The sequence below is a fragment of the Colobus angolensis genome, unplaced genomic scaffold, assembly GCF_000951035.1.
Source record: "Colobus angolensis palliatus isolate OR3802 unplaced genomic scaffold, Cang.pa_1.0 Scaffold63, whole genome shotgun sequence".
NCBI lineage: Eukaryota > Metazoa > Chordata > Mammalia > Primates > Cercopithecidae > Colobus > Colobus angolensis.
The window spans coordinates 7599767-7626295 of NW_012119932.1; the positions used below are offsets into that span (position 1 = coordinate 7599767).

The following is a 26529-nucleotide window of genomic DNA, read 5'->3' on the forward strand; positions in this document are numbered from 1 at the left end:
CCTGTAATCTCAGCTACTCGGGAAGCTGAGGCAGGAGAATTCCTGGAATCTGGGAGGCGGAAGTTGCAGTGAGCCAAGATCGTGCCATTGCACTCCAGCCCGGGCCGACAACAGTGAGAAACTGTCTCAAAAAATAATAATAATAATTTCGTTCGACATGCTGGCAGGTGCCTGTAATCCCAACTCCTTGGGAGGTTGAGGCAGGAGAATTGCTTGAACCCTGGAGGCAGAGATTGCAGTGAACCGAGATCACGTCATTGCACTCCAGCCTGTGTGAAAAAGAGCAAAACTCCATTTCAATAAATAAATAAAAAAAATTAAAATTAAAATAAGATGATGCTAAACAGCAAAATCCAGTAGTTACTTTTGGAAAATAGCAGAGAACAAACTCATAATTTTAAAAAAGTGAAAAAAGAATCAACCATTTATCCTAGTTTTTTGAATAAACTGTAACTCAGTGTAACTAATTAAATGATAGAGAAAAAATTATTTACAGAAAAAAATAGCTAATAAAAAGTGATAACATTATCATTTTGCATCCTCTCTCTGAATAAGCAAAGATTACCAGTAATTGATAATACTATTAGGTGAAGAGTTGGTGAGAAACTTTGTAATAGGATGTCTTAAAGTGGCTAATGACACCGGAATCTTTTTTTAAAAATGTAACTTAATTTAATTTAATTTTATGTGAGACCGAGTCTCACTCTGTTGCCCAGGCTGGAGTGCAGTGGAATGATCTTGGCTCACTGCAACCTCTACCTCCTGGATTCAAGTGATTCTTGTGCCTTGGCCTCCCAAGTATCTGGGAGTATAGATGCCTGCCACCACACCCAGCTAATTTTTGTATTTTTAGTAGAGACGGGATTTCACTATGTTGGCCAGGCTGGTCTTGAACTCCTGACTGCAGGTGATCCACCTGCCTTGGCCTCCTAAAGTGCTGGGTTACAGGCATGAGCCACCGTGCCTGGCCCTGAATCCATTATTTAAAGTTAAGAATTTTTAAAAAACAAATAACTATTGTGCCTCCTTTTGTGATTTAATGAGATATAGACAAACTACCTATGAAATAGTCTTTCCAAAAATTTAGACAGAAATCTGACCAAGCCAGTTTATAGAACATATATTAGACTGAGAAACATGTTAAAGGATTCTTCTTGGATGCTGTCAGCAAAATTCATAATGTGAGAAAATTGTTTTTCCCCCAACAAATAAATCTCATAAAAAAGAATATAGATTATATAAAGAAGCCTAAGAGACATATCAACCCTTTAATAAAAGGATCCTGTATGGATATGAACACACTAATTAAATTGGAAGACTAATTAGATATTTGATGCTATTAAGGGAAATTTTATTAATATTACGTTAATATTAAGTAATATTAAAGGAAACATTTTAGATAGCATAGTAGTATTGTGGTTATTGTTATTAATTTTGAAATCATCATCATTTTTTAAAGACAGGGTCTCTGTCGCCCAGGCTAGGGTGCAGTGGTATGAGCATGGCTCACTGGGTATAAATGATCCTCCAGCCTCAGTCTCCTGAGTAGCTGGTACTACAGGTACACACCACCATACCCGGCTAATTTCATATTATTTTTTGTAGAGTGGGGATCTTGCTGTGTTGCCCGGGCTGGTCTCAAACTGCTGGTATCAAGCGATTCTCTTGCCTTAAATCCTCATCTTCAAGCTTATTTAAAACTGAAAACCCTTATCTTGAATTTCTTATCTGTAAAATAAGGAAGAGGATTAAATGTCTTTGCTGCTTTCTCTGTGCTCTGCTCTAGCCCTTATATAATAGCCACTCCCTCTTGATTTCCTTCTCAGAATCTTATTATTATAATGTATATGCAATAGTGTTGCTTGTTGATAAGACTTTATTTAATGCATCTACCTCTGGGGGCAGGAACTTTAGGGCTCAGCCTGGATGGCCTGATTGACCCTAGGAAGGTGCTCTCTACCCTTTTCCTGACCATTTGCCCGCTCCTGAGCAGGATCTGAACATAACAGCTCTGGGCCTTGAGTCAGGGGTCATTTAGGGTCTTGACAACCAAGACTTTGTAGACTGGGATGAGTTAGACTTGGTGGAGAGCCAACCCTCTGTGTGGAAGTCCTAATTCTTCAGTGGGTGATAACTGATTAATACCCATGTGGAAACCAGAAGCAAATAACCACTGTACAGTAATGATTTAGCACACCACCCCCTTTTTGCAAGTAGTTATTTGTGTTTTAAAAATCATTCAGTCTGGCCAGGCGCAGTGCTCACGCCTGTAATCCCAGTACTTGGGAGGCTGAGGCGGGTGGATTATTTGAGGCCAGGAGTTCGAGACCAGCCTGGCCAACATAGTGAAACCCCATCTGTGCTAAAAATACAAAAATTAGCTGGGCATGGTGGCACACGCTTGTAGTCCCAGCTACTCGAGAGGCTGATATAGGAGGATCGCCTGAGCCCAGGAGGTGGAGATTGCAGTGAGCTGAGATTGTGCCACTGTACTTCAGCTTGGGGGACAGAATGAGATTAAAAAAAAAAAAAATCCCATTATAAGCTGGGGTCATGTTATTCCTGCCCACCCCCCAACCCCAGAGTTTCTGGTTCAGTAGTTCTTTTTTTTTTTTTGATATATAATAATTGTACGTACTTATGGGAGTACATATATATTAGATACATGTATATAATGTGTAATGATCAAATCAGGGCAAATAGGATATTCATCACTTAAAACATTTATCATTTGTTTGTGCTGAGAACATTTCAAACCTTCTCTTACAACTGCTTTGAGATTTTATTACATATTATATATATTTTGAAAATATATATATATGTTTCAAATAAAACTATTTGGATTCAGTTCCTTGTTATACCACTTAACAGCAACAAGACCTTGGAGAACTTATTTAATATCTCTGTTCCTCAGTTTTCTTCTTTGTACAATTGTAATGATAAAATGATAGCCTACATGATAAGGAAAAATGAGTTGCAAACATGTAAAACAGCACCTGGTATATAGTTAGCATTAAATAACGTTAGCTACTGTTATTGTAACATAGTTATTAAAATATTTAAGCTATTATATGAATTGTGTGTTTGTAAGTAAATATCTATTCTTTACAAATTAACATTTTATTCTTTCTGAAAGCTTTTTCATAGAGATAGTCCCTAGCTGTTGCTGAGTTAAGGATATGCCAACAGTCACCATATTTTAAAAAAGAAGTAGAAATAAGTGCTAACTATATCACATGTCTCTTGTTTTTTTCTCCACACTCCCCACCAAAAAAACAACATTTATCTTCAGGGTTGATAAATCAGAAATTTACATTACAAATATTAATCTCTTTCCTGAACTCTCCTCCCCAGTTTCCACAGTCTGCTGGACATTTTCACTCAGATGACACAAGTCATTTATAATTCACAACACTTTGTCCTTTCTCCTCGGATTGGAGCTCTCATCTCACTCTCATTTCCTGACAATGGTACCAGAAGACTGGTGCTCTCCAATGCTCAAAACTCCAAACTGACCTTGAGAGTCCCTTTCTCCTCCATTCTCATTTCCAAGGAGACAAGCTCCATTAATCCCTATTTTCTTTTCATTCTTATTTCCTCTCCCATCTCCTCCCCCTTGACTACTGAAGTAGCTTTTAAATTACCTTCTTGCCTTAATCCTCTCCTCATTAGAGTTTGCAATAGATATTACATATTTATTTGATTCTGTTAAATTACATGTTAACTTGGTATAAGTGACGAAACATCATTGTGAAAATTCGCTGCCATTTGAGTCCACTAGCCTAGCAGGAAGGAACATTTTTCTTAGGGAAATACCTATTTCTCTAAGTGGAAGGAAATTTACTAATGGGTCTATGTGGCTATAAAACACAAGACCCATCAGGCATAATTAAATAGGCTAGCTAAACAGATTTAAATGAAAAGAGTTGACAAGGATTTGGGTTAGAATCTGGAAAATTAGCTAAAGAAAGTGGAACCCCAGGATGATTAAAAAACAAGAAAAAATAAAGGCAGGACGTAGTGGCTCACGCCTATAATCCCAACACTTTGGGAGGCCAAGGCAGGCTGATCACCTGAAGTCAGGAGTTCGAGACTAGCCTGGCCAACATGGCAAAACCCCATCTCAATTAAAAGTACAAAAATTAGCCAGGTGTGGTACACATCCCAGCTACTCAGGAGGCTGAGGCAGGAGAATTGCTTGAACCCAGGAGGCAGAGGTTGCAATCTGATATGGTGCCACTGCATGCCAACCTGGGTGACAGAGTGAGACTCCATCTCGGAAAAAGAAAATATATATATATGTAGGTTCAATGGAGGGCCCTGGTCAGAGCTGTGTTGCTGTGTGGTAGTTGTATTTTTAGGAAAAGTAGTATCTAACACACATTCTTTGTTTTCTCCAAAACATCAGCAAGATTCTTTTCCAAACACCCACCTCATTTTAATAACGTTGGAGGATAGATAGATAGATGACAGACTTTTTTTTTTTAAAGGAGCAAAGCAGCAAAATAAAAGTGGATCATAGGACAGATGATGGAGTTCCGACACCAAAGAAGTCAGGGACGGCCTGCACTAATCCGACAGTGAACATAAAACAAATTCCTTTCACCCCAAACATTTTAAGAGAAGATGGATGACCTCTGAATAGAGGTAAGCGGTCAGCACTCAAGCCACTTGATTTAAATGTTAGAGGAAATGGTGATGACATATGGATAATACGATCTGGATGGCATTGATACAGGAGCTAGAAAGAAATTATTTAGGCAGATAGTGAAGGTAAAAGAGTCCTCGGCAAGGCTTCCCTTCTACCAAAAAGCAGCCCAATAAATTATTTTTTCCAACAAAGAGCAGCCTGAAAACTCAAGCTGTAAACATAGATAAGCAAGCTGAAAGCTCGCACGGGTGAATGCCGGCAGTTGCATCAATAAAAAAAGGCTACCTGGGGGCCAGGCATAGCCAATATAGAAGCTCCCTCTTCCCTTTTATTACCACATGCACAGTAAAGAAACAGGCAACATGGCACCAGCCAGTTAGAGAACCCATCTGCATAATAACAGATTAGGGTGGGAAAGACCATCTTTTTGTGCCCTATGCAAACAGCACACCTACCCCTAACCAGTTTTTTGTGCCTTACGCAAATAACATACCTAGTCTGACCAGTCTTTAGTGCGCTATGTAAATCAGACACCGCTTCCTCAAGCTCATCTATAAAACCCCCTGCATTTTGCCATGGACTGGAAACACATTCAGGATCCCTCTCTGCAGGAGAGAGCTCTTCTCTTTCTTTCACCTATTAAACCTCCATTCTTAACCTCACTTCTTGTGTGTTCATGTCTTTGATTTCCTTGGCAGGAAACAATGAATCTCAGGTATCGCCTCAGACAACGAGACTGCTTCAGCGTGAGTATAAACATTAGAAACATTTATGGTTATATGTATTATGTAAGAGTTTTCTCAATTAGTAGTATGCATTCATTTCCCAAGCAAACATTTGAGACACAAAATGATGAGAGTAATTATTTCCTCATCATGTGTTATCATAAATATTATTGAATTAAAAGGGAGAATACCTCAGATAATGATTTTGAAGAGTGACGGTAAAATTTTAAAACTTAAGGTTAAAATTTACATTTTTTAAAATGCAAAGCTCATCTTTTGTCTTTATTAATAAATTCTATTCTTTCTAAATAGGAGGCTGCTGAGAACTCTCCAGCATTTCTCAATGAAATATCAAAGAAATGAAAAGTAAATAATAGTGTGTTAAAAATGCTTCAGTATCTTTTTATACTTAAGGCACTGACTGTTCATTTAGTTTAACAATCTAGACATTCAACGTGAAAATTATAGTCAGTGATATACTTAGTAGTAAGGGATAGTATTCATTCCTTCTTACCCATAAAACTGTTACATGAGCTTCTTTCAAGAACAACAACAACAAACAGGAGTGAAAGTGTTACCTAAAGGAAGTCCCGATCCAGACCCCAAGAGAGGGTCTTGGAGCTCACGCAAGAAAGAATTGAGAGAATGTCCATAGAGTAAAGTGAAAGCAAGTTTATTAAGAAGGTAGAAGAATAAAAGAATGGCCACTCAATAGACAGAGCAGGGTGTTCCCGAAAGTAAGAGGAGGAACGCATCCACCCTAGGTACAATACTTGTCTATATACAGGATAAAAAAAGATCACGGGGAGATGTGCTCTGCTATAATCTTTTGTGATAAAGGATTAATTTTCTTAATTACTATATTTTGCAAGAATCGACATTATTATCTTTAAACTAAAATTAGGAATGATTTTGTTCTCAAGGTGTCGGGATACCAGGATACTCCCAAGTCCAGGTCTGTTTAGTAAATGTTATCAATCTGTTCCCTTAACAGTAAACATCTAGAGGCTAGGAATACCTAGCTTTCTGGGAATTCAACCCAGCAAGCTCATTTTCTTAGCCCTCACTCAACATGGAGTCACTCTGGTACTAATGCCTCTGACAAAAGGTTTCACCTGAATTAGGGGCTACATTTCTACTGCATGTTAAGTTTGTTTTATTATTTGTCTCCTTGAACATTTTAGGACAACAGTAAAATTAATCGCTTATGTCTGCAATTTTTTAAAAATGTGATTGCAATTAATCAGCAGCATGCAATACCTAAAATTGTTGTTTCACCCAGCCAGTAGACAAAAGAATATATAATAAGTCATATGCAACAGATTTGACCAAACTAGAGGTTGGACTTTTTTCCCCCAGTGTATTCTAAATCCCTGTGATGCTTAACATAATAAAAAAAGTTATTATGGCTCAGTGACTCAGTAATTGAGATCTGAAATCAAACTACCTTAGAGTCTAAGCCGATATGGGATTTAGTAGGTTATTTAACTCTCTAAAGCTTGTAATTCTTGGAGTAAATCATCTTTCTACCTTAGAGGATTTTTGTGAAGGGTCAATAAAATTATGTATCCAAAGAAGTAAACACAGTGCCTTACATATAGTAAGCGCTAAAGAAATTTTAGCTGTTATTATTCCTTACATGTCTTCAGAAACTCTCTGAAATGCTTCCATCTTTGCTAAGTAGATAAACAGCAATCCTTGTGTATGCAGCAGCATTCCCTCAGAAATTAACCTGTTTCAATTTCATTAAAGGAGAGACATAGTCATTCACAGATGGAGGTGATAAAGCCCCCAGGTGAGCGTCAGCTGCAGTGGCTTTGTTCTAAGCCCATGCTAAGCTGGGATCCAGCTGGGACTGAAATCTCCTATTTGGACATTTTTAAAGGAAGGATGCATGGCTTTTAAACTATTAGAAGTCAGCATGGAAAGGAAATGGCAGAAAATGAAATAATTCTCAGAGGCTTATAAGTTGTCAAGGCAGCAGATACTGTCTGGAGACTCTGATTACAGAATTCCCTCAAATAAGCCCCTCAGAAAATCTTTTCAGGAGTGAGATACTAGATGGTGGCAGGCCGTATTACAAGTACAGCACTTCTCTGTGGCCCACCAAACAAAAGCAAATGAACATCTGCTCACTTGCTGACAGGACAGAACTAAAGCACACTGCAATCGGAAAAGGCTGGTGTAGCCAAGGGATCCCGAGAGAGTCATATGGTCTCCTAATTTTTGCAAAGCCTTTAAGGTAAATGCACTGTTTTCACATCAGCAATAATGTATTTTGGGATATAAAATTAATATATTGCACATGCATCTGCTTTAGTTGAAGCCACTGGTACATTTAAAGCACTCAAGTGAATAACCTTGCTGCCTCAGCTACAGCCGAATCACCCTGGATATTACATATTCTGGAGTTTTACTTTTTTTTTTATTGATCTACTGCACATATTTAATCATCAGAACTCAGGATGTATCACTCGAGAATAGGAAGCTGAGCAAAACAAGGACGTTATTTTGAAAGGTTTGACCTACAAGATACAGCAAGTTCCAGTTCTACTCAACACTCTGATCTCTTATGCTTCTAATAGAGATCTGGACTGAAAGACATAGACAGATCTAAGAAGGCACAAAGGTTGGCAAAAGTAGTTTAAGACTCCCATACCATCAGCTCTGTTTCAAAGTTAAAAAGATGTATAAATAACGATGGAGTCGACCTGTAGATAAGATTCTCATCTCACTTAAATGTCTACAAGAATGGAGAGAGACAGAACTTCAGCAAGATCAACCTTCAGAGTCTACTCGATGTGACTCAATCCCCATAGACACAATCTTGGCCCAGTTTTGTTGCTTTTGTTGTCATTGTTGAGACAACAAGCAGACACAGGGAATTAAGAAGAGAAGGGTAAGAAATAAAACAACTTCTCCAGCAGTTAATAACACTTGAGCATCCACAGCAAACTAAATACATTATTGGTGCTCAGGGGGTACTCATTCTGCATACCACAGCCCTCGAAAGCCACAGATGTCTTCAGGGCGCAGGGACACATAGTATCCCCTGCCCACACCTATCAATCATCTTCCCTTAACATGCTGTAGGGAACCTTCCCCTCATTGTACCTACCACATCCAAGAGCCCCAAATTAATCTTTCTTAAGTGAATGAATGAAATGTTGATAGAAACACTTAAGTGCCTGATGGCTTAAGATGCCTTTCCAACCACCCACACCCCCAACACTGATATTTGACTTCAATCGAGTACAGTCTCAGTCTCCGGTTAGCGTTTCCACTGAGAGTTTCTCTGAAGTCCTGCCATATAGGTGTCATTTAACCAGCTGTTAGGGATTTTTTGTAGCCTTCTTTTGATCCCCATTAAGTTTATCAAAACCTGAAAATTCCAAATTACAGTGATTTACGATCAATCAATTAAGAAACTATGCCATTCTTATATCTTATAATTCAACTTTTACAATGACGATCCTGTTCATTTAGCCATTCTTTTTCTCTTAGCCACTCAAAAGAATCAAAGGTAAAATTCAATCCAATTTAATCCCTATATTTAAGCAAGTGCTAAATCCACCATATAACAAATGATTTGATTTATATCAAATTTATAACACTGATTATTATATCATTCTAATAATAGATGATAAAAAAAAACCCGACTTGGGTTAAATTGACTCACAGAGAAGGATTAGAACGTTTTAAGGAATAAAATGCTTTAAAATCTCATGTTTAATAGGAAAACTTTGATTGGCTCAAATGTTAAAATAGGCAATACTTCTTCAAGAACTGGTAATAATCATTAGATTATCATTTCGACCATGCATAAGTTTTATTAGGCTGCATAAATAAGTTGTTTGTTTTATAGGCTTGCATTGACTTTAATTCTCTATATTACTTTAGAAAATAAAGGCTGTGTTGAGTTTATCTATGCAATGAATACGACAATTATTCTACTTCAACAGCATTTGGAATAAGTATTTAAACATTCTCCTTCCTCATTACCCAGCATTCCCTTCTCTCAAAAGCGTGAAAAAAGTCTGGAAGGAAAAAGTAATGAAAAGAAAGAAGAAGCTGGAGCAGTAAGAAAAGTAGAGAGGAATATGGAGAGGGTTCAAGAAATTAGGGGGAAATTAAAAGGTTGTATTTTACTGATATATCAGTATGTCTTAAAATATATCACCTTTAGTTTTCATACATACGATTCAAAACTTTATTGTAAAAGTGTCTTTCAAGGTGGCTAGCCATCCCAAATTGCCTGAGATGTCCACTTTCAGCACTTGAAAGTCTTGGGAAATCCCTCAGTCGCTGGCAAACTGGGACGGTTGCCTTACTTTTAGTTCACCCGGTGTTAAAAATCTGTATCTTATTTTTTCGTGAAGGCCATAGTTAGAAAATAGAACACACATACCTGAAATCTCTGTGAACTCTGGATTTTGATGACATTTCTCTCCCACTGATTTGGGAGTGCAGCTGTGTTTTGCCATAAATGCTGAATAGGACCTCCACATGCAGTTTGAAGCCCAACCATTAATTTGCCACTCACTTGGCTGGAGAAGTAATAAAACGTAATCTGTGAAAGACAATTAGTACTCAAACAGTTATGATAAAGAAGTCCCCAAATGTGACAAAATATTTAAAATGCTGTGTGCTTTCAAATACCTGGCAGTCACGTGGATCATTTGTCGGAAGGAAAACTCTGGTTCTTAAACTTGAGGAAATAGAATCCACTCTGGACACCAGTAAAAGGAAGTGAGCTATCAGAAAGAAGAGACAGAGTACAAAACAAAAAAAAAAAAAAAATATATATATATATAGAATGAATAAGACCTACTATTTGATAGCACAACGGAGTGACTGTAGTCAATAATAATTTCATTGTACATTTAAAAATAACTAAAGACTGTGATTGAATTGTTTGTAACATAAAAGATCAATGTTTAGGGGATGGGTACCCCATTCTCCATGATGTGATTATTATGCATTGCATACCTGTATCAAAACATCTCATGTACTCCATAAATATACACATTTACTGTGTACCTACAAAACTTAAAAAAAAAAAAAGAAAGAAACAACAGACAATGTGTTAGATTCAGAGTGATCACTGGCGAATTTAAGACACCAAGTGATAATTCAGGCCCACATCCTCACTAGATTAATAATTTTTTTTGTTTAAAGAACAAATAATTTAACCACATAATTTACTTTTGCAAACCATGTGATATTTTTACTTCTTTCTGTTGCCCAGTGATACAGCTAATTGCAATTATACTCCCTATAATATGATCATGGGCTATAGTTCACAACCCAATTTATCACATTTAACATAGAAAGGTACATCCCTGCAAAGATGCTATCTAGGGAAAACATACTATCAGGACTGCCTACCAAAATAAGCAATTCGATGAAGACTTTTGACAGAGCAAGAGCACCATTATCTTGGACAAACACCACTATTTTAAGCTCCAGTTCCCTTGCTAACCTCATGCATTTCAAATAAATCACTTCTAACAATAAGCAGCTAGAAAGAGCAGACAGTACAATACAGATAAGACAGCTGCATGGTGTAAAGACCAAACTTCACACTCATACAATGGGCCCAAGTAAAACAGTGGGCCCTAATAAGCACATTCCTGTCTCTTTAGGTTCACTAAGATAGGGAAGCTAAAAGCAGACTTGGGGGGTATGCCTGCAGCTGCAGAAAGATGTATGGGAACAGATACAAAACTCTCCCTCCCAGATAAGCAAGACAAAGAGACACAGAAACATTCTGAGCCTGTGATAAGCTCTCCCATCCTAAAATACTCTTAGTCTGTAAGAGAGAGGGCACTTGACCTAACTCGGCCAGAGGCCCCTCTCAGGTTTATTCTTTAAAATAAACCTGTTTCTGACTGATGAGTCACTTTTCATGTTTCTTTCATCCTTCTTCAACTCTTACAGTGTTAGAAGAGATCATTGCTCACTGTGCTTTTGTTCAGAAAAAGTTGGATCAGATAGTCCCAGCTTTTCCTAGGATTATGAAAAACAACTCTGAGCCGTGATGCTTTCCTATGCACTGCAGTATGGATAATACCTGTGGACTCTTATGGTTTAGAAGTCTGTAAAACAAATGTTGAGCATTCCCTGGGCTCTCATAGATTTCCTGTAATGCTTTATGCAGGTTCTAGCATATAATCTGAAAACCATTGTTTTCTGCCACTTTATTTCATGTGCTTCTCTTTGTCAAAAGGAATGAGAAATATGATGATGATGACTATGATGACATAGCTACCTCAGTTATTCAGTGGTATTTTAAAGTCAGATTGGAAATCAAATCTAATTGTCACATCATTAAAAGAATCCATAGTAAAATTATGAGACCTAAGGAAGAAACCTCTCTTCCCTACTCCTATTCCAAAATTGCATCCTAATTAAGCAGCAAACAGTGACATTAACGATTGTTTATGTCCAGAGACATAGCTGAAATAACTGTAATAACACACAATTATTCTAAGAATATACTTAGTGGAATTATTATGTAAACACAATTTAGATGAAGAGCGGGTATCATGGTGATGCAAGTGGACTATCATTAGTTGGCTCTGGCAGCAGGTAAACAAATGTTAAGCAAATGAATAATCAAATAAACATAATAAGTCATATGCATATATTATTGTAAGTTTAAATAATATTATTAGCAATACAAATGGTAATAGCATTCAGTAGGCTCTAAATTGTTCATTATAAACATTCAACTACTAAAAAGAATCCCTGAGATACTCAGAAAAATTATTTTTATTTGTCAATATTACCTAAATTATTCATATTTTTAAAAGCTTGATATTAAAAATCAGATTTGACACACTAAGTTATTAAATAATAAAAGCAGCATTTTTCAGTGATTTTTTCAACTCACACATTAATAAATTATTTAAATATTTAAACAGAGTGTTTCATAAATAAAAACTTTGTCATTTGGTATGTGTTATGGCACTATAAATTATTCTGTATTGTATCAAATATTCAATAAAGGTCAATCTTCAGGTTATAGTAGAAAGTAAAGGTTTAAATTCAGAAACAGCTTGATATCTTTTGACCTTTGTTCTAGTAATAAACTTTTTTCTTTGTATGGGGAAAAAATTGTTCAAAATGCACCCAGTGGCAATATCTGTTTTCTATGTTAAATTTTAACTTAGTGACAATCGCGATTTTTTTTAGTGTGCACTTCATTTACCTTGCTCCTTTAGTATGAGTATAGAATTTCTTGAATTCACAGATGGAGATGTTCCCTAAAGAAAAATGTCACTTTATAGAAAGTTCCCTGGCTTTCCAGAGAACATTTTTTATCATGGCTATTTATGAGTTTAAGAGAAAAAGGCAAATCTTTGACAGCATAACTTTTCTCCACATGACCATTCCCTCATTTAACACTCCTCCTATCTACTACAGCTCTAATCAGCCAGAAAAGACTCCATAAAGCTCTTGAACAACAAAGTTTATATAGAATATTTCTCTATAAACCTCTTGTACTTCCTTTAGCAGCCTAATAATACAGATATCACATGCAAACACATAATCACCATTATCATCATGTATCTCCATTAATCTCTATACCATCCTCACCATAGCTTGTTGACATGATACTTAAATTCCCATGTTGTGCCTGCATTTATAAAAGTCAATGCATAATGTCTTTGAATCACATGTGTAACATAATCTTGTGACAAAGGGTTAATTATTAAAATGATAAAATAACATAAATAGCATAATTTCATTTATAGTCTTAAATGTTTATATTAGAGGACTTTTAAAAATACTTTTCCTCAGTTACTGGTTAAGTATTGGAATGAAATCCCAAGTTTGATGACAAAAAAAAGGAGATATATAAAATATGAAAGCAACGAAAACCATGAATCAAGTTTTGAGAGCTAAATCCAATAACTTTGGCAGTGAATTCCATCAACCTTGATCTTCAGGAAAGATAAGGTAGAATTTTCGGTCTCACTTTCCTCAGCCATTGATGGGCAGCCTTGTACTTCCTCCATTTCCCATGTTCTGAGAGATTAATGGACCTGAATGTGAGCAGGAGAGACATAAATCCTGTTGCATGCTACAGAGTAACCAATTGGTTCAAAGGAACTCAAAAAAGGAGAATTTTAACAGTGAGATAATATCAGTTCTCAAGAACGTTTAAAAAAATCAGGCTGTAGGAATGGATCATCATAACAAGATCCAAGGCTTGCAGCAAATGTTAAAATGTCAAAACTTATGGAAATATGAAAACGCACTAATTTCTGACAAAAAGCATAGTTTAATTCAGATAATAGAGAGCAAATAGCAGTATTAGATACAAACCTCTTCAAGTTGATAATTTGTCTATTTATTAAATTCTGTTTCCTTTGAATCGTAAGTTTTGACTCATACCAATTTATTAAGCTAGCAAGCTCAACAGAACCAGGTAATACTTGCTAAAATGGTATCACTTAAAGACTACCCTCAAATAGTAATCCCTTCTCATTACTAGCAAGTTGTACATGGATGCTGCCATATCCACTTATGTCTGACTTCAGTGACAAAGGGCTATGTGAGTCACTTTAGGAGATCATAAAATATATAGTAAACCACAAGAGTACTGTCAATGAAAATGCCAGAATAGAGACCTCTGAAACTTTTGCCCCCATAAAATCAATTTTAAAACTGGCGAAAATGTCAGAATCAACTTGTCTGGAACTCTGGAAATCAGCCAAGCTTTTTGGGAATTTGGAGGGCTTTTATTCAATAAATGGCTAAATCTCAGTTTTAAAAAATGGTGAGTTTTATGGGCTTTAACTTGCTCTAGTCTCATTGCCCACTCTCCAGTTTCACATTTAACTTTGAAAAATAGTAGTTCGCATTCCCATGCAGCCTGGCAGCCACAAGAATGAGTAAAATGGTGCTAGACCTTTTTCAAAGCCTCATTCTCAAATAATTGTCATTATTTGATCTGTCTTTTGGTTCCCTGAAAGACCACAATTAAAACGCCATCGGAAATTGACCATAATAATAGCTTGCTCAGTATAAAATGCTTTTTCTACATAAGGGGTTTGTTGAAAACAATTACCAGCAAGTGTTATAACTTCATATTCACCTTAGGCAGTGTGTAACAGTTGGTGAAAATAACAAACTAATAGAATGAGACATTGATAGAGAATTTTAAAAGTTCCAACATATTCCTGCAAATCTAGCCAGACATGTGCATGTGTAGGGCTGTGCACATGCTCTGGAAATACCTGAAAAGACCCTAAGCCCTAACATCTGGCTGATATTGAGGCTCTATGAAAGCAGGAAATGGAAACTAAGGCAGAGTTATCAGCTGCCTGGATGAGTATGGAAAGTGCACCCCAACATACACAGAGTCCCTCAGCAAAACATAGAGATTTATTGGTCCCAGGCTACTTTGGTCTGAATGTTTGTGCCCCTGCACACACATACATTCATATGTGGAAGCATAATCTTTGGAGATGAGACTTTTGGGATGTGAGTAGATCCTGAAGGTAGAGTCCTCAAGGATGGATTTAATTCGTTTATACAAGAAGTACTAGAGAGTTGCCTTGCCCCTTCCACCATGTGAGAACTCAGCAGGACAGTACTGTCCTATGAACCAGGAAGTGGTCCCTCATCAGACACTTGAATCTGCCAGTGCCTTGATCTTGGACTTCCCAGCCTATAGAACTGTGAGAAACAAATTTCCATTGTTTATAATCTACGCAGTTTATGGCATTTTGTTCTAGCAGCCAAAATGGAGTAAAACACTGACATCTAAGAGACTCTCAGTAAAGTCACTAGATTAACAACAAAACAACTATACAACAAACAGTAACAGAAGCAAATGTGTGGGAGTTTTTGGGAGACTGAGCATCTGATTTCCAGAGGTCCAAGAGTATATTGTTTTAAACATCTAGGTTTTTTTTTCTTTAAGTGAGAAATGCAAAGAAACAAGAAGGTATCTCCCATGCAGAGAGAAAAAAAGAAAAGCAATCAATACACAATATCTCTGAGAAAGACCAGATTTATTAGACAAAGACTTTAAATTAGTTATGTCAAATATTTTCAAAGAGCTAAGGAAACTATATATAAAGAACTACAGAAATCATAAAAATAATGTGTCATAAAATAGAGAATATTGATAAAGAGGTAGCTATTATATAATCAATAATTATTATAATCGATTATATAAAAATCAATAATAATAGGTTATGGGCACAATATGTAATGATATAATTTGTGGCAATAACAGCATAAAGAAGAAGTGAGCAGAAGTATATAAGATCAAAATTTTCGTGTATTATTAAAATTACATTGGCATTAATCCAACCTAAGTTTTTGTAAATTAAAATGTTAAATGTAATCCCTAAGGCAACAACTAATAAAATAATTCAAAAATATATAGTAGAAAAAGAAAAGGATATTAATATAATACACTAGAAAATATCTACTTAACAAAATAAGGTAGTAATGGAGGAACAGAGTAATAAGAAAAAAAATAAGTCATACAGAAAACAAGTAGCAAAATGGCAACAAACAACCTATCACTGTGATGATAGGTGTAAATCATAATTATATAATATGCAAATTGATTAAATTCTTAAATCGAAAGAAGTTGGCATATTGTATAAAAACATGATCTAACCACATGCTGTCTACAAGAGACACATTTTAGATTCAACTACAGAAAAAGGTTAGAAGTAAAAGGATATAAAAGACATACTATATAAACAATAACAAAAAGAAAGCTGAAATGGCTATATGAAATTCAGAAGAATGATTTTCTTTCTTTTCAACTTTTACTTTAAGTTCTGGGATACATGTGCAGGATGTGCAGGTTTGTTACCCAGGTAAACGTGTGCCATGGTGGTTTGTTGCACAGATCAACCCTCACCCAGATATTAAGCCCAGCATCCATTAGCTATTCTTCCTGATGCTCTACCTCCCTTCTCCCCTCCTGACAGGTCCCAGTGTCTGTTGTTCCCTGCCATGTGTCCATGTGTTCTCATCATTCAGTTCCCACTTACAAGTGAGAACATGTGGTATTTGGTTTTCTGTTCCAGCACCAGTTTGCTGAGGATAACAGTTTCCAGCTCTATCCGTGTCCCTGCAAAGGACACGATCTCATTCCTTTTAATGGCTGCATAAAATTCCATGGTATATATGTACCACATTTTCTTTATCCATTCTATCATTGATGGGCATTTGGGTTGATTCCATGTCTTTGCTATTGTGAACAGTGCTCCAATGAACATATGCATGTATGTGTCTTTATAATAGAATCATTTATATTTATTTATACCCAGTATGTGCAGTAATGGAATTGCTGAATCAAATGGTACCCAGTAATGGGATTGTTGAATCAAATGGTATGTCTAGATCTTTGAGGAATTGCCACACTGTCTTCCACAGTGGTTGAACTAATTTACATTCTCACCCACTATGTAGAGCATTCTTTTTTCTCTGCATCCTCACTAGCATCTGTTGTTTCTTGACTTTTTAATAATCACCATTCTGACTGGTATGTGATGGCAATCTCATTGTGGTTTTGATTTGCATTTCTCTACTAATCAGTGATGTTGAAGTTTTTTTCATATGTTTGTGGGCCACATGAATATTTTATTTTGAGAAGTGTCTGTTCATGTCCTTTGCCCAATTTTTAATGGGGTTTTTTTTCCTGAAAATTTGTTTAAGTTTCTGGTAGACTCTGGATATTAGACCTTTGCTGGATGGATAGAGTGAAAACATTTTCTCCCATTCTGTAGGTTTTCTGTTCACACTGATGATAGTTTCTTTTGCTGTGCAGAAGCTCTTTAATTAGATCCTATTTGTCAATTTTTGCTTTTGGTGCTATTACTTTCAGTGCCTTCATCATGAAATCTCTGCTCGTGTCTATGCCATGAAAGTTATTGCCTGGATTTTCTTCTAGAATGTTTATAGTTTTGGGTTTTACATGTAAGTCTTTAGTCCATCTTCAGTTAATTTTTGTATAAGGTATACGGAAGGAGTCCAGTTTCAATTTGTTGCATATGGATAGCCAGTTCTCCCAGCACCATTTGTTAAATAGGGAATCCTTTCCCCATAGCTTGTTTTTGCCAGGTTTGTCAAAGATCAGATGGTTGTAGATGTGTGGTCTTAATTCTGAGTTCTCCATTATGTGCCATTGGTCTATGTGTCTGTTTCTGTACCAGTACCATGCTCTTTGGGTTACTGTAGCCTTGCAGTATAGTTTGAAGAGGCAAAAACATGATGCCTCCAGTTTTGTTCTCTTTGTTTAGGACTATCTTGGCTATTTGACCTATTTTGGGTTATACACTGATTTTAAAATAGTTCCTTCTAATTTTGTGAAGAATGCCAATGGTAGTTTAATGGGAATAGCATTAAATCTATAAATTACTTTGGTCAGTATGGCCATTTTTACAATACTGAGTCCTCCTATCCATGAGCATGGAATGTTTTTCCATTTCTTTGTGTCCTCTCTGATTTCTCTGAGCAGTAGTTTGTAGTTCTCCTTGAAGAGGTCCTTCACTTCCCTTGTTAACTGTATTCCTCTGTGTTTTATTCTCTTTGTGACAATTGTGAATGGAAGTTCATTCATAACTTGGCTCTCTGTTTGCCAGATGTTGGTATATAGGATTGCTAGCAATTTTTGCACATGCACTTTGTATCTTGAGATTGCTGACATTGCTTATCAGCTTAAGGAGCTTTTGTGCTGAGAAAATGGAGTTTTCGAGATATAGAATCATGTCTGCTGTAAACAAAGATAATTTGAGTTCCTCTCTTCCTATCTGAATATGCTTTCTTTCTTTCTCTTGCCTGATTACCCTGGACAGAAGACAGAATTGTTATTAGAGACAAAACAGGGCATTTTATAATGACAAATGGGTCAACCAATCAATAATATATAAAAACTATAAACATCTCTGCATGTAAAAACAGAGCCCTGAAATATGTGGAGCAAAAGCTAAAATAATTGAAAAGTAGACCATTTTACAATAATAGTTGCAGACTCTAATACTCTACCTTCAAAAATAAATATATAGAACTATTTGATAGAAGATCAGCAAGACAATAGAAAACTTGAGCAATTCTATAAACCAACTAGACCTAATAGATACATATGGCACACTTACTTTACCCAACAACAAAAGAATATATATGCTTCTAAAGTGCACACAGAACATTCTCCAAGAAAGAGAATATTTTAGGTCATAAAACAAATCTCAATACATTTAAGAGCAGACAAATCATACAAGTATGTTCTCCAGAAATAATAGAATGATTTAAATTAATAACAGAATTAAATTAGAAAAATTCACAAATACGTAGAATTAAATAACAGTCTCCTAAATAACCAATAGGCTAAAGAATAAATTGCAAGAGATGTTAGAAAATACTTTAAATACATGAAAATAAAAATACAACATATAAAAATGGATGAGATGCTGTTATTTCAGCGCTTAGTAAGAAATGTATAGCTATAAATACCTAAATTTAAACAAGGAAAGAGCTAAACATTAATAATAAGAAGCTAAAAGAAGAGCAAACTAAACCCAAAGCAAGCAGAGGAGGAAAATAATAAGTATTAGAGAATAAATAAACTAAGAAATAGAAACAACAAAAAAATTAAGAAACAAAAGTTCCTGGAAATATCAATAAAATTGACAATCTTTTCACTAGATGAACCAAGAAAAAGTAAAATTAAATACTCAATTTACTAAAATGAAGAGTGAACAAGGGTCAGAATTTCTAACCTTACATAAATAAAAACTACAAGGAAATACTATGAAAAATTTTATGCTACCAAATTAGATAACCTAGATGAGATGGACAAATTCCTAGAAAGACACAAACTACCAAAACCAATTCAAGAAGAAATAAAAAATCCAAATAGACTGTAACAAGTAAAGAGAATAAATTGGTAATCAAAAATATTTCCACAAATGCTCCAGCACGAAAGGCTTACTAGTAAATTATATGAAACATTTAAATGATTAACACTAATACTTCACAAACTATTATAAAAAACAAAAGAGGAGGAAACACTTCCCAACTCATTCTATAAGGCCACTATTACCTTAATAAACCAAAACTAGACACAGACATCACAAAAAAAGCAAACAACAGACCAACATATCTGATGAATATACAATGAGCAATACATTTTAAAAATTTTTCACCATGGTCAAGTGGAATTTATCCTAGGAATACAAAATTGGTTCCACATATAAAAATCAATCAATACAGACACCATATTGATCAAGTAAAGAAAAACCACATGACCATGACAATAGATGCAAAAAAAGATATGACAAGGTCTTAACACTCTCTTATAATAAAAGAAACACTCAGCATACTAATAATAGAAGGAAACATGCTCTGCTTGATACATGACATATATAAAAAACTTACAGCTAATATCATACCTAATGGTAAAAGACTGAAAAAGATTCCCCTAATAGGAAAAAGACAAGGCTGTCTGTCACCACTTCTAGTCAACATTGCACTGGAGTTTCTCTCAGACAATTAGTCAAGGAAATAAAATAAAAAGCACCCAGAATGAAAACAAAAAGTAAAATTATCTCTATTTGCAGATGACATGATCTTGTATATAGAAGATCCTGATAAACCACCAAAAAATAAATTAATTAAAAACTATTAGAGCTAATAAGTTGGTAAGTTTATAGGATATAAAATTAATATACAAAAACCAGTTTCATTTCTATACACTGGCAAGGAACAATATAAAATAAAATTAAGAAAAAATCTCATTTAATGTTGCCTCAAAAACAATAAAAGACTTAGGAATAACTGTAATAAATAAAAAGCAAGATTTGTACAACAAAAATTTTAAAAATACAAAGCTGAAAGACATCAAAGAAGACCTAAGTAAACAGAAAGACATGATGCATGATAGGTTGGAAGACTTAATATTGTTAAGATGACCATAGTTACCAAATTTATCTACCAATTCAATGCAATTCCTCTCAAAATTCCAATGACCATTTTTGCAGAAATTTGCAAATTAATACTAAAATATATATGGAAATGGAAGAAACACAGAATAGACCAAAAAATCCTGAAAGAAAATAACACAAGTATAGTACTTATTCTTCCCTAGTAACTTCCTTTCAAACTACAGTACACGGCTGCAGTAATCAAGAAGGAAGTGTGGTACTGGCATAAGTATAGGCAGAAAGATCAATGCAATCGCATTGAAAGCTCAAAAGTAAAACAGTACATCTATGAATTTTGACTGTGTTAAGGTAATTCAGTGGGGAAAGTATAGAGTTTTCAATATATGGTGCTCAGACAACTGGATAGGTACATTCAAAAGTGGATACCTCATACCATATTAAAAATTAACTAAAGATGGATTAAGGACCTAAGTATAAGATATAAAGATATAAACTGTTAGAAGGAACTATAGGTATAAGTCTATGACCTTGGATTAGGCAATGGTTTCTTAGATACAACACCTAAAACAAGAGCAACCATATAAAGAAGTAAATAAACAAAGAAGTAAGTACATAGATAGATGAGAGAGAGAGAGAGAGAGAGAGAGAGACAGACAGACAGAGAGAGACGGATGATGAATAGACAGATAATTAAATTTGGCTTTATCAAAATTACACAGGCTAGGACAGTAGGGGCAAGTGGCATTAATGGAAGATAGATCCTTAATTTTTGGCATGATCTAAAGGAAAACAATGAAAATAGGGAAGAATAAAAAAAATTAAACATATAAATGAAAAACTAGAGGAACTGGAACCATGTAAAAGAGAAAAAAGAAAACCCAGGGATTTTCCCCTATATCATACCATTAATTAGTGTTTAAGGAGAATCCAGGTCTCTAGATGACTTTTAGAAGTGTTCCTCTTTACCCAGTAAAAGGGAGATTTTACTCAGTGCAAACGTTCATTATTAGCAAGAATAGACAATCAAGAAAATATAAACCTTTCTTTCCCTAAAAACTTTGAAAATTAGTGTACTCATTTTATATTGCTTCCATAACAAATTACTACACACCCAGTGGCTTAAAACAACACAAATGTATTATATCACAGCTTCTATAGGTCAAAAGTCCAGGCATGGTGTGGCTTAGCTGGTTCTTTTCTTAGATGCACAAAGGCTGAAACAGAAGTGTAGGTTGGCTGTGCTACCTTCTGAAGGCCCTGAGGATGAATACGCTTTCAAGTTCACTCAAGTGGTTGTCAGAATTCAATTCCATGCAGCCGTAAGAATTCAATTTCACGCAGCCTTAAGACTGAGATTCCTGCGTCTTTGCTGGCTGTTAACCAGTGATTGTTCTCCACTTTTAGTGGCCCCTATATTACTTTCTTGTGATCCTCTTTCTTCATTTCCAAAGCCAGCAATGCAGGTCAAGTCCTCAAACTTCAAATCTCTCTAATCTTCCCTTCTGCCTCAGCTCTCCTGCCTTCCACTTCTGCTTTTAAGGGCTCATGTGATTACACTGAGGCCACTTGAACAGTCCAAGATAATCTTGTGATTTTTGAGGTCAGTTGATTAGTAACCCATTTACGAAATCTCTTCACACAAGTGCCCAGATTAATGTTTGATTGAACAACTAGAGGATAGGAAATTGGGGTGGGGAGGCACAGATTTTATAATCCGCCTGCCACAATTAGGTAGACAATAATTTGATTCTCTTTTTCCATTTGCAATATACCAAGGTATTGATCAAAATCTGTAAAGCCTCAAGTAGTGTGAGTCTCTGTAAGCTTCCTGGACTAATTCACTTGTAAGATACTTAAAAACAAATTACTGTTCATCATACTTCCCAGAGTTCATATGTAGGTAACTGACATCTATTGGGTACGTTCCAACCAATTTCATTAGTAAAATATCATGGTCACACTCATTTGACAGAATCTCATTCAAATGACCCTCAGATCATGGTTCAAAATTTGTATCTTCTGAAATTTGTAATATTTTAATTTTAATATACTATTATGGGATTTTTATGTATTTCTGTTGAGCATGAATTTTTTTCAATTGTGTCTAAATTAATTTGAAGAATATATCTATCTATAAATTCAACAAATAATCAAGCCACCTGCCTATAAAAATAAAAATTGCCAAATGAAAAGCAAATGATGCATAGAAAAATATTTCTATTTTTCAATACAGAAGTTAGAGAATATATCATTTTTAGCTCTCATCAGTACTCTAAGATATCTGACAGCTTGACTATTAATATTATATTGCAAAATTTCATTGATATGGTATCAGTTAATTCAAATAAGTATCTAAGTTGTCAAGTATGACATACAACTCTGAATTTGAAATAAGTGGAAAAATAGAACAAATATATTATCCAATACACAAAAGATGTCAAGATTGTTGAGGGACTATGAAAATCTCATATAGTTCACCCATTTCAAATTCATGCACACATACAAACACACAGACATCAAGGACCTTGGCAATATTAGCTTAACAATGAAAGAATTTGTGCAAGAAACTAAAGCTCTCTGGAAAATACTGCTTGAGGCAGAAGGAATCACTAAGCACCAAATACGCTTACCCTTGAAATTCCTTACACTATTCCTCAACCACTGCTATTATATCCATCAATGTCTCTCATTTTTGCTGCCTAGTTGGAGAGTGGCAGAAATACAATTGTCAACTGTGAAGCAGTTTGGGTATAGGAGGAAAAAGAAGGCAAGAAAACAGTTGAGGTGAGCAAAATCAGTAACCTGTGGATGACATAATTCTTGACATTCACAACATACACTTTTAGCCTATCTTCTTTCTTTCCAGTCATTTCTAGTCATAGTAGACTTCTGTGTCACCACCTGAGCACAGCAACTATCTCCACCTCGTCCTTACGTGGTTCTTTCCATTTGAAATACCATTTCTCTCATCTCTCCATCCATTGAAATACCACTCATGTTTCAACTATTTTCTCAAATGCTCTTTCGCTTTCTGGAGTCAGAATTTGTCTCTAGTCTCAGAGAAATTTATTCAAACCCATATTTTGTACCTTGTTCTTTCTCTCAATAAGTAATTGTTTTATTCCCAAACATGTGTCTCAAAGACATCACAAACACCTTGATATATAGCCTGTAACTTAATACAGGTTGAGTATCTCTTACCTAAAATGCTTGGGACCAGAAGTGTTTTGGATTTCAGATTTTTTCAGATTTCAGAATATTTGTAAATACATTACAGATGGGACACAAGTCTAAACATAAAATTCATTTATGTTTCATATATACCTTATTCACATAACCTGAAGGTAATTTTGTACAATGTTTTAAATAATTTTGTGCATAAAACAAAGTCTCTGCACATTAAACCATCAGAAACCAAAGGCATCAGGTGTGGAATTTTCCACTTGTGGCATCATATTGGCACTCAAAAAGTTTCCAATTTGGGAGCATTTTGGATTTCAGATTTTTGGATAAGGGATGATAAACCTGTAGTCTTTATTATCTTAACAACATTATCATGATGTCTTACACTGGAATTAATAAAAGCTTTTGCATTGAAATTAACAATAATAATCAGCATATATAAATCTAACAACATAAATATACATATGTAATAATTTTTATTTTAATAATTTTACCTTTAAAAGAACACAACTATCAAACTAAAAATGGGGTAAGAGGTCTGGTGTGGTGGGTCACGCTTGTAATTCCAGCACTTCGGGAGGCCAAAGTGGGCAGATTACTTGAGGTCTGGAGTTCAAGACCAGTCTGGCCAAAATGGTGAAACCCCATCTCTAATAAAAATACAAGGATTAGCTGGGCATGGTGGCACATGCCTATAATCCCAGCTACTCAAGAGGCTGAGGCAGGAGAATAGCTTGAATCAGGGAGGGGGAGGTTGCAATGAGACGAGAGCATGCCACTGCACTCCAGTCTGAGTGACAGAGTGAGACTCTGTCTAAAAAAAAAAAAAAAAAAGGGTAAATGAAGAAAAGACACTGTAATTCCATTTCGTTAACACATCTTGTTTGTACTCTCAGTACAAGTAAGCACTAAACATATTTATTTTAAAGAAAGAGGACTGACTACTATAACAAAATTTCCCCCTTAATTCAAAGTTCAGATACATGTTTAAATAATAGCATAATAAAGCTGATTCTGATACAGAAACAAAGTTTGCTTCACTTATGTTTGTTATAAATGTGAACACTGGGCACTAAAAATAAGATTATAATGTATCTGTGTTGTTAGAGGAAGAATTATATTCTTTATTCATTCATGTCCAATATTGAATAGTGTCAGACATAAAATGCCCAATTAATGTTTACTGTGAACAGACCCAGGGGCAGCAAACTATAACCCACAGACAAATCCATCTGCCACCTAATTTTGCATCTCCTATAGTTAAGAAACATTTTTACATGTTTAAATCATTGAAAAATTAAAAATATATATATTTTTAAACATGTAAAAATGATATTAATTATACATTTCCATGTTCATAAACAAAAGGTTAACATAACACAGCCATGCTTAATCTTTATGTATTGTGTATGTATGACTATTTTTATAGAGTAGATGGCAGAGTCGAGTTTTTGGGAAATGGACCATATGGCCCAAAAAGTCAAAAATATTTACTATCAGCCCTTTCAATGAAAAGCGTGCAGATGCCTGGAATAGATGAGTTGTTCAATGGAAATTTCTCAGATTACAAACAACATAGATGCTCCCAAACAACATCTGCAAAGCACATACATCGTATCCTTGTCACACTGTGAGCTTTTAAATGCATACGTGCAGACAAGAAAACGGTTGCTGGTTGCTTTTTTCTAGCTCTTAATATATAATCATAAGTCCGTGTAAATGGTTTATGTCTCTATCACCAGATTGCAAGTTCACCAGGGACAAGAGCTGAATTCCTGTTCACTTTTATATCTTCAGGTCCTGGAAGAGCATGTGGAGCAATGCAGATGTTCAGTAAAGAGTTTTCAAAGTAAATATAAAAAAGAATAAAAGGACATTAAATTTTCACTGATTTAAAAATAAACAAATATTCAGACTATAGAGGCTGCAGAAACATAATCTAGAGAGTGAGAATGTGGGATTCTTGTCTCCCTGTTTGGTCATTTACAGTTTCTTCTTAATAAAAGAACCCAACTCAACCTGTATGTGGCAGAGCCTACCTATTACTTAGGAGTGGATTATGGCTCAGTTTCCCTTCAGAAAGGGCAACACAGAGCAGCTTAGGGGATGCTGGTGTTCATTCGGCTGGGAAACTCAGTGATTGACATAATGACTACGGTAGAAAAACAAGACAAATCTATAAGCTGGGACCACAAGAGTACTTCGAGAAAAAGAGAGGAGGCATTATTTTTAAGGGATCACAGCGAATTCCATTCTGTCAGGCTTTAGCATGGGGTCCGGCTGCAGATGCAGATAGAGTGCAAGGCTAAAACTCTGAGAGAAGGGCTGCTCTCTCCTTGGCCTGAGGAACCAGGAACGGAAACCTGGAATAGCCAGGTATGACCAAAAAAAGAGAAATTTTATAGAGAGCCATAAAAAAATAATAAAAAGAGTTCCCCAATGTTCTATGAATACTCTCTGTCCAAGTCTCTGGTGAAAACAGAAACCTGTATATTCAGGGAGCCCTTCTAGCAGCTAAACCTAGAGGAATTGAATTGATATCTGGACTGCTGCCCAGAGCAGAAAAAAGTTTGTCATTTGAGGCTAGACCTGGTGACTCACACCTGTAATCCCAGCACTTTGGGATGTTGAGGCGGGATCACCTGAGGTCAGGAGTTCGAGACCAGCCTGGTCAACATGGAGAACCTCATCTCTACTAAAAGTATAAAAATTAGCCAGGAGTGGTGGCGCATGCCTGTAATCCCAGCTACTCGGGAGACTGATGCAGGAGAATTGCTTAAACCTGAGAGGCAGAGGCTGTAGTGAGCTGAGATCATGCCACTGAACTCCAGCTTGGACAACAGAGCAAGACTCTGTCTCCAAAGAAAAAGGAAAAAAAAAAAAAGAGTTTGTCATTTGAGTCTATGCAACTTAATCACTTGCTTAAACAAATTATCACCATGCCTCAAAAAAAAAATACAACACATCCCAGAGCCTCCATTCACACATGCAGGATAAAACTCAAAATTATATGACAAAGAACTAGGATGACATAATCATACATGGGAAA

At 35.6% G+C, this 26529-nt stretch overlaps 1 protein-coding gene across 1 annotated transcript in view; it reads right to left on the reverse strand.

Annotated features, from left to right (window-relative positions):
• MALRD1 (MAM and LDL receptor class A domain containing 1) overlaps nucleotides 1-26529 on the reverse strand; it is a 725579-nt gene that overhangs the window by 672189 nt on the left and 26861 nt on the right. Inside the window, exons 3-4 of the mRNA XM_011963908.1 lie at nucleotides 10036-10130; nucleotides 9785-9946 (exon numbers count right to left, since the gene is read on the reverse strand). Coding sequence (XP_011819298.1) covers nucleotides 9785-9946; nucleotides 10036-10130 — 257 coding nt within the window. The remainder of the gene's footprint in view (nucleotides 1-9784; nucleotides 9947-10035; nucleotides 10131-26529) is intronic.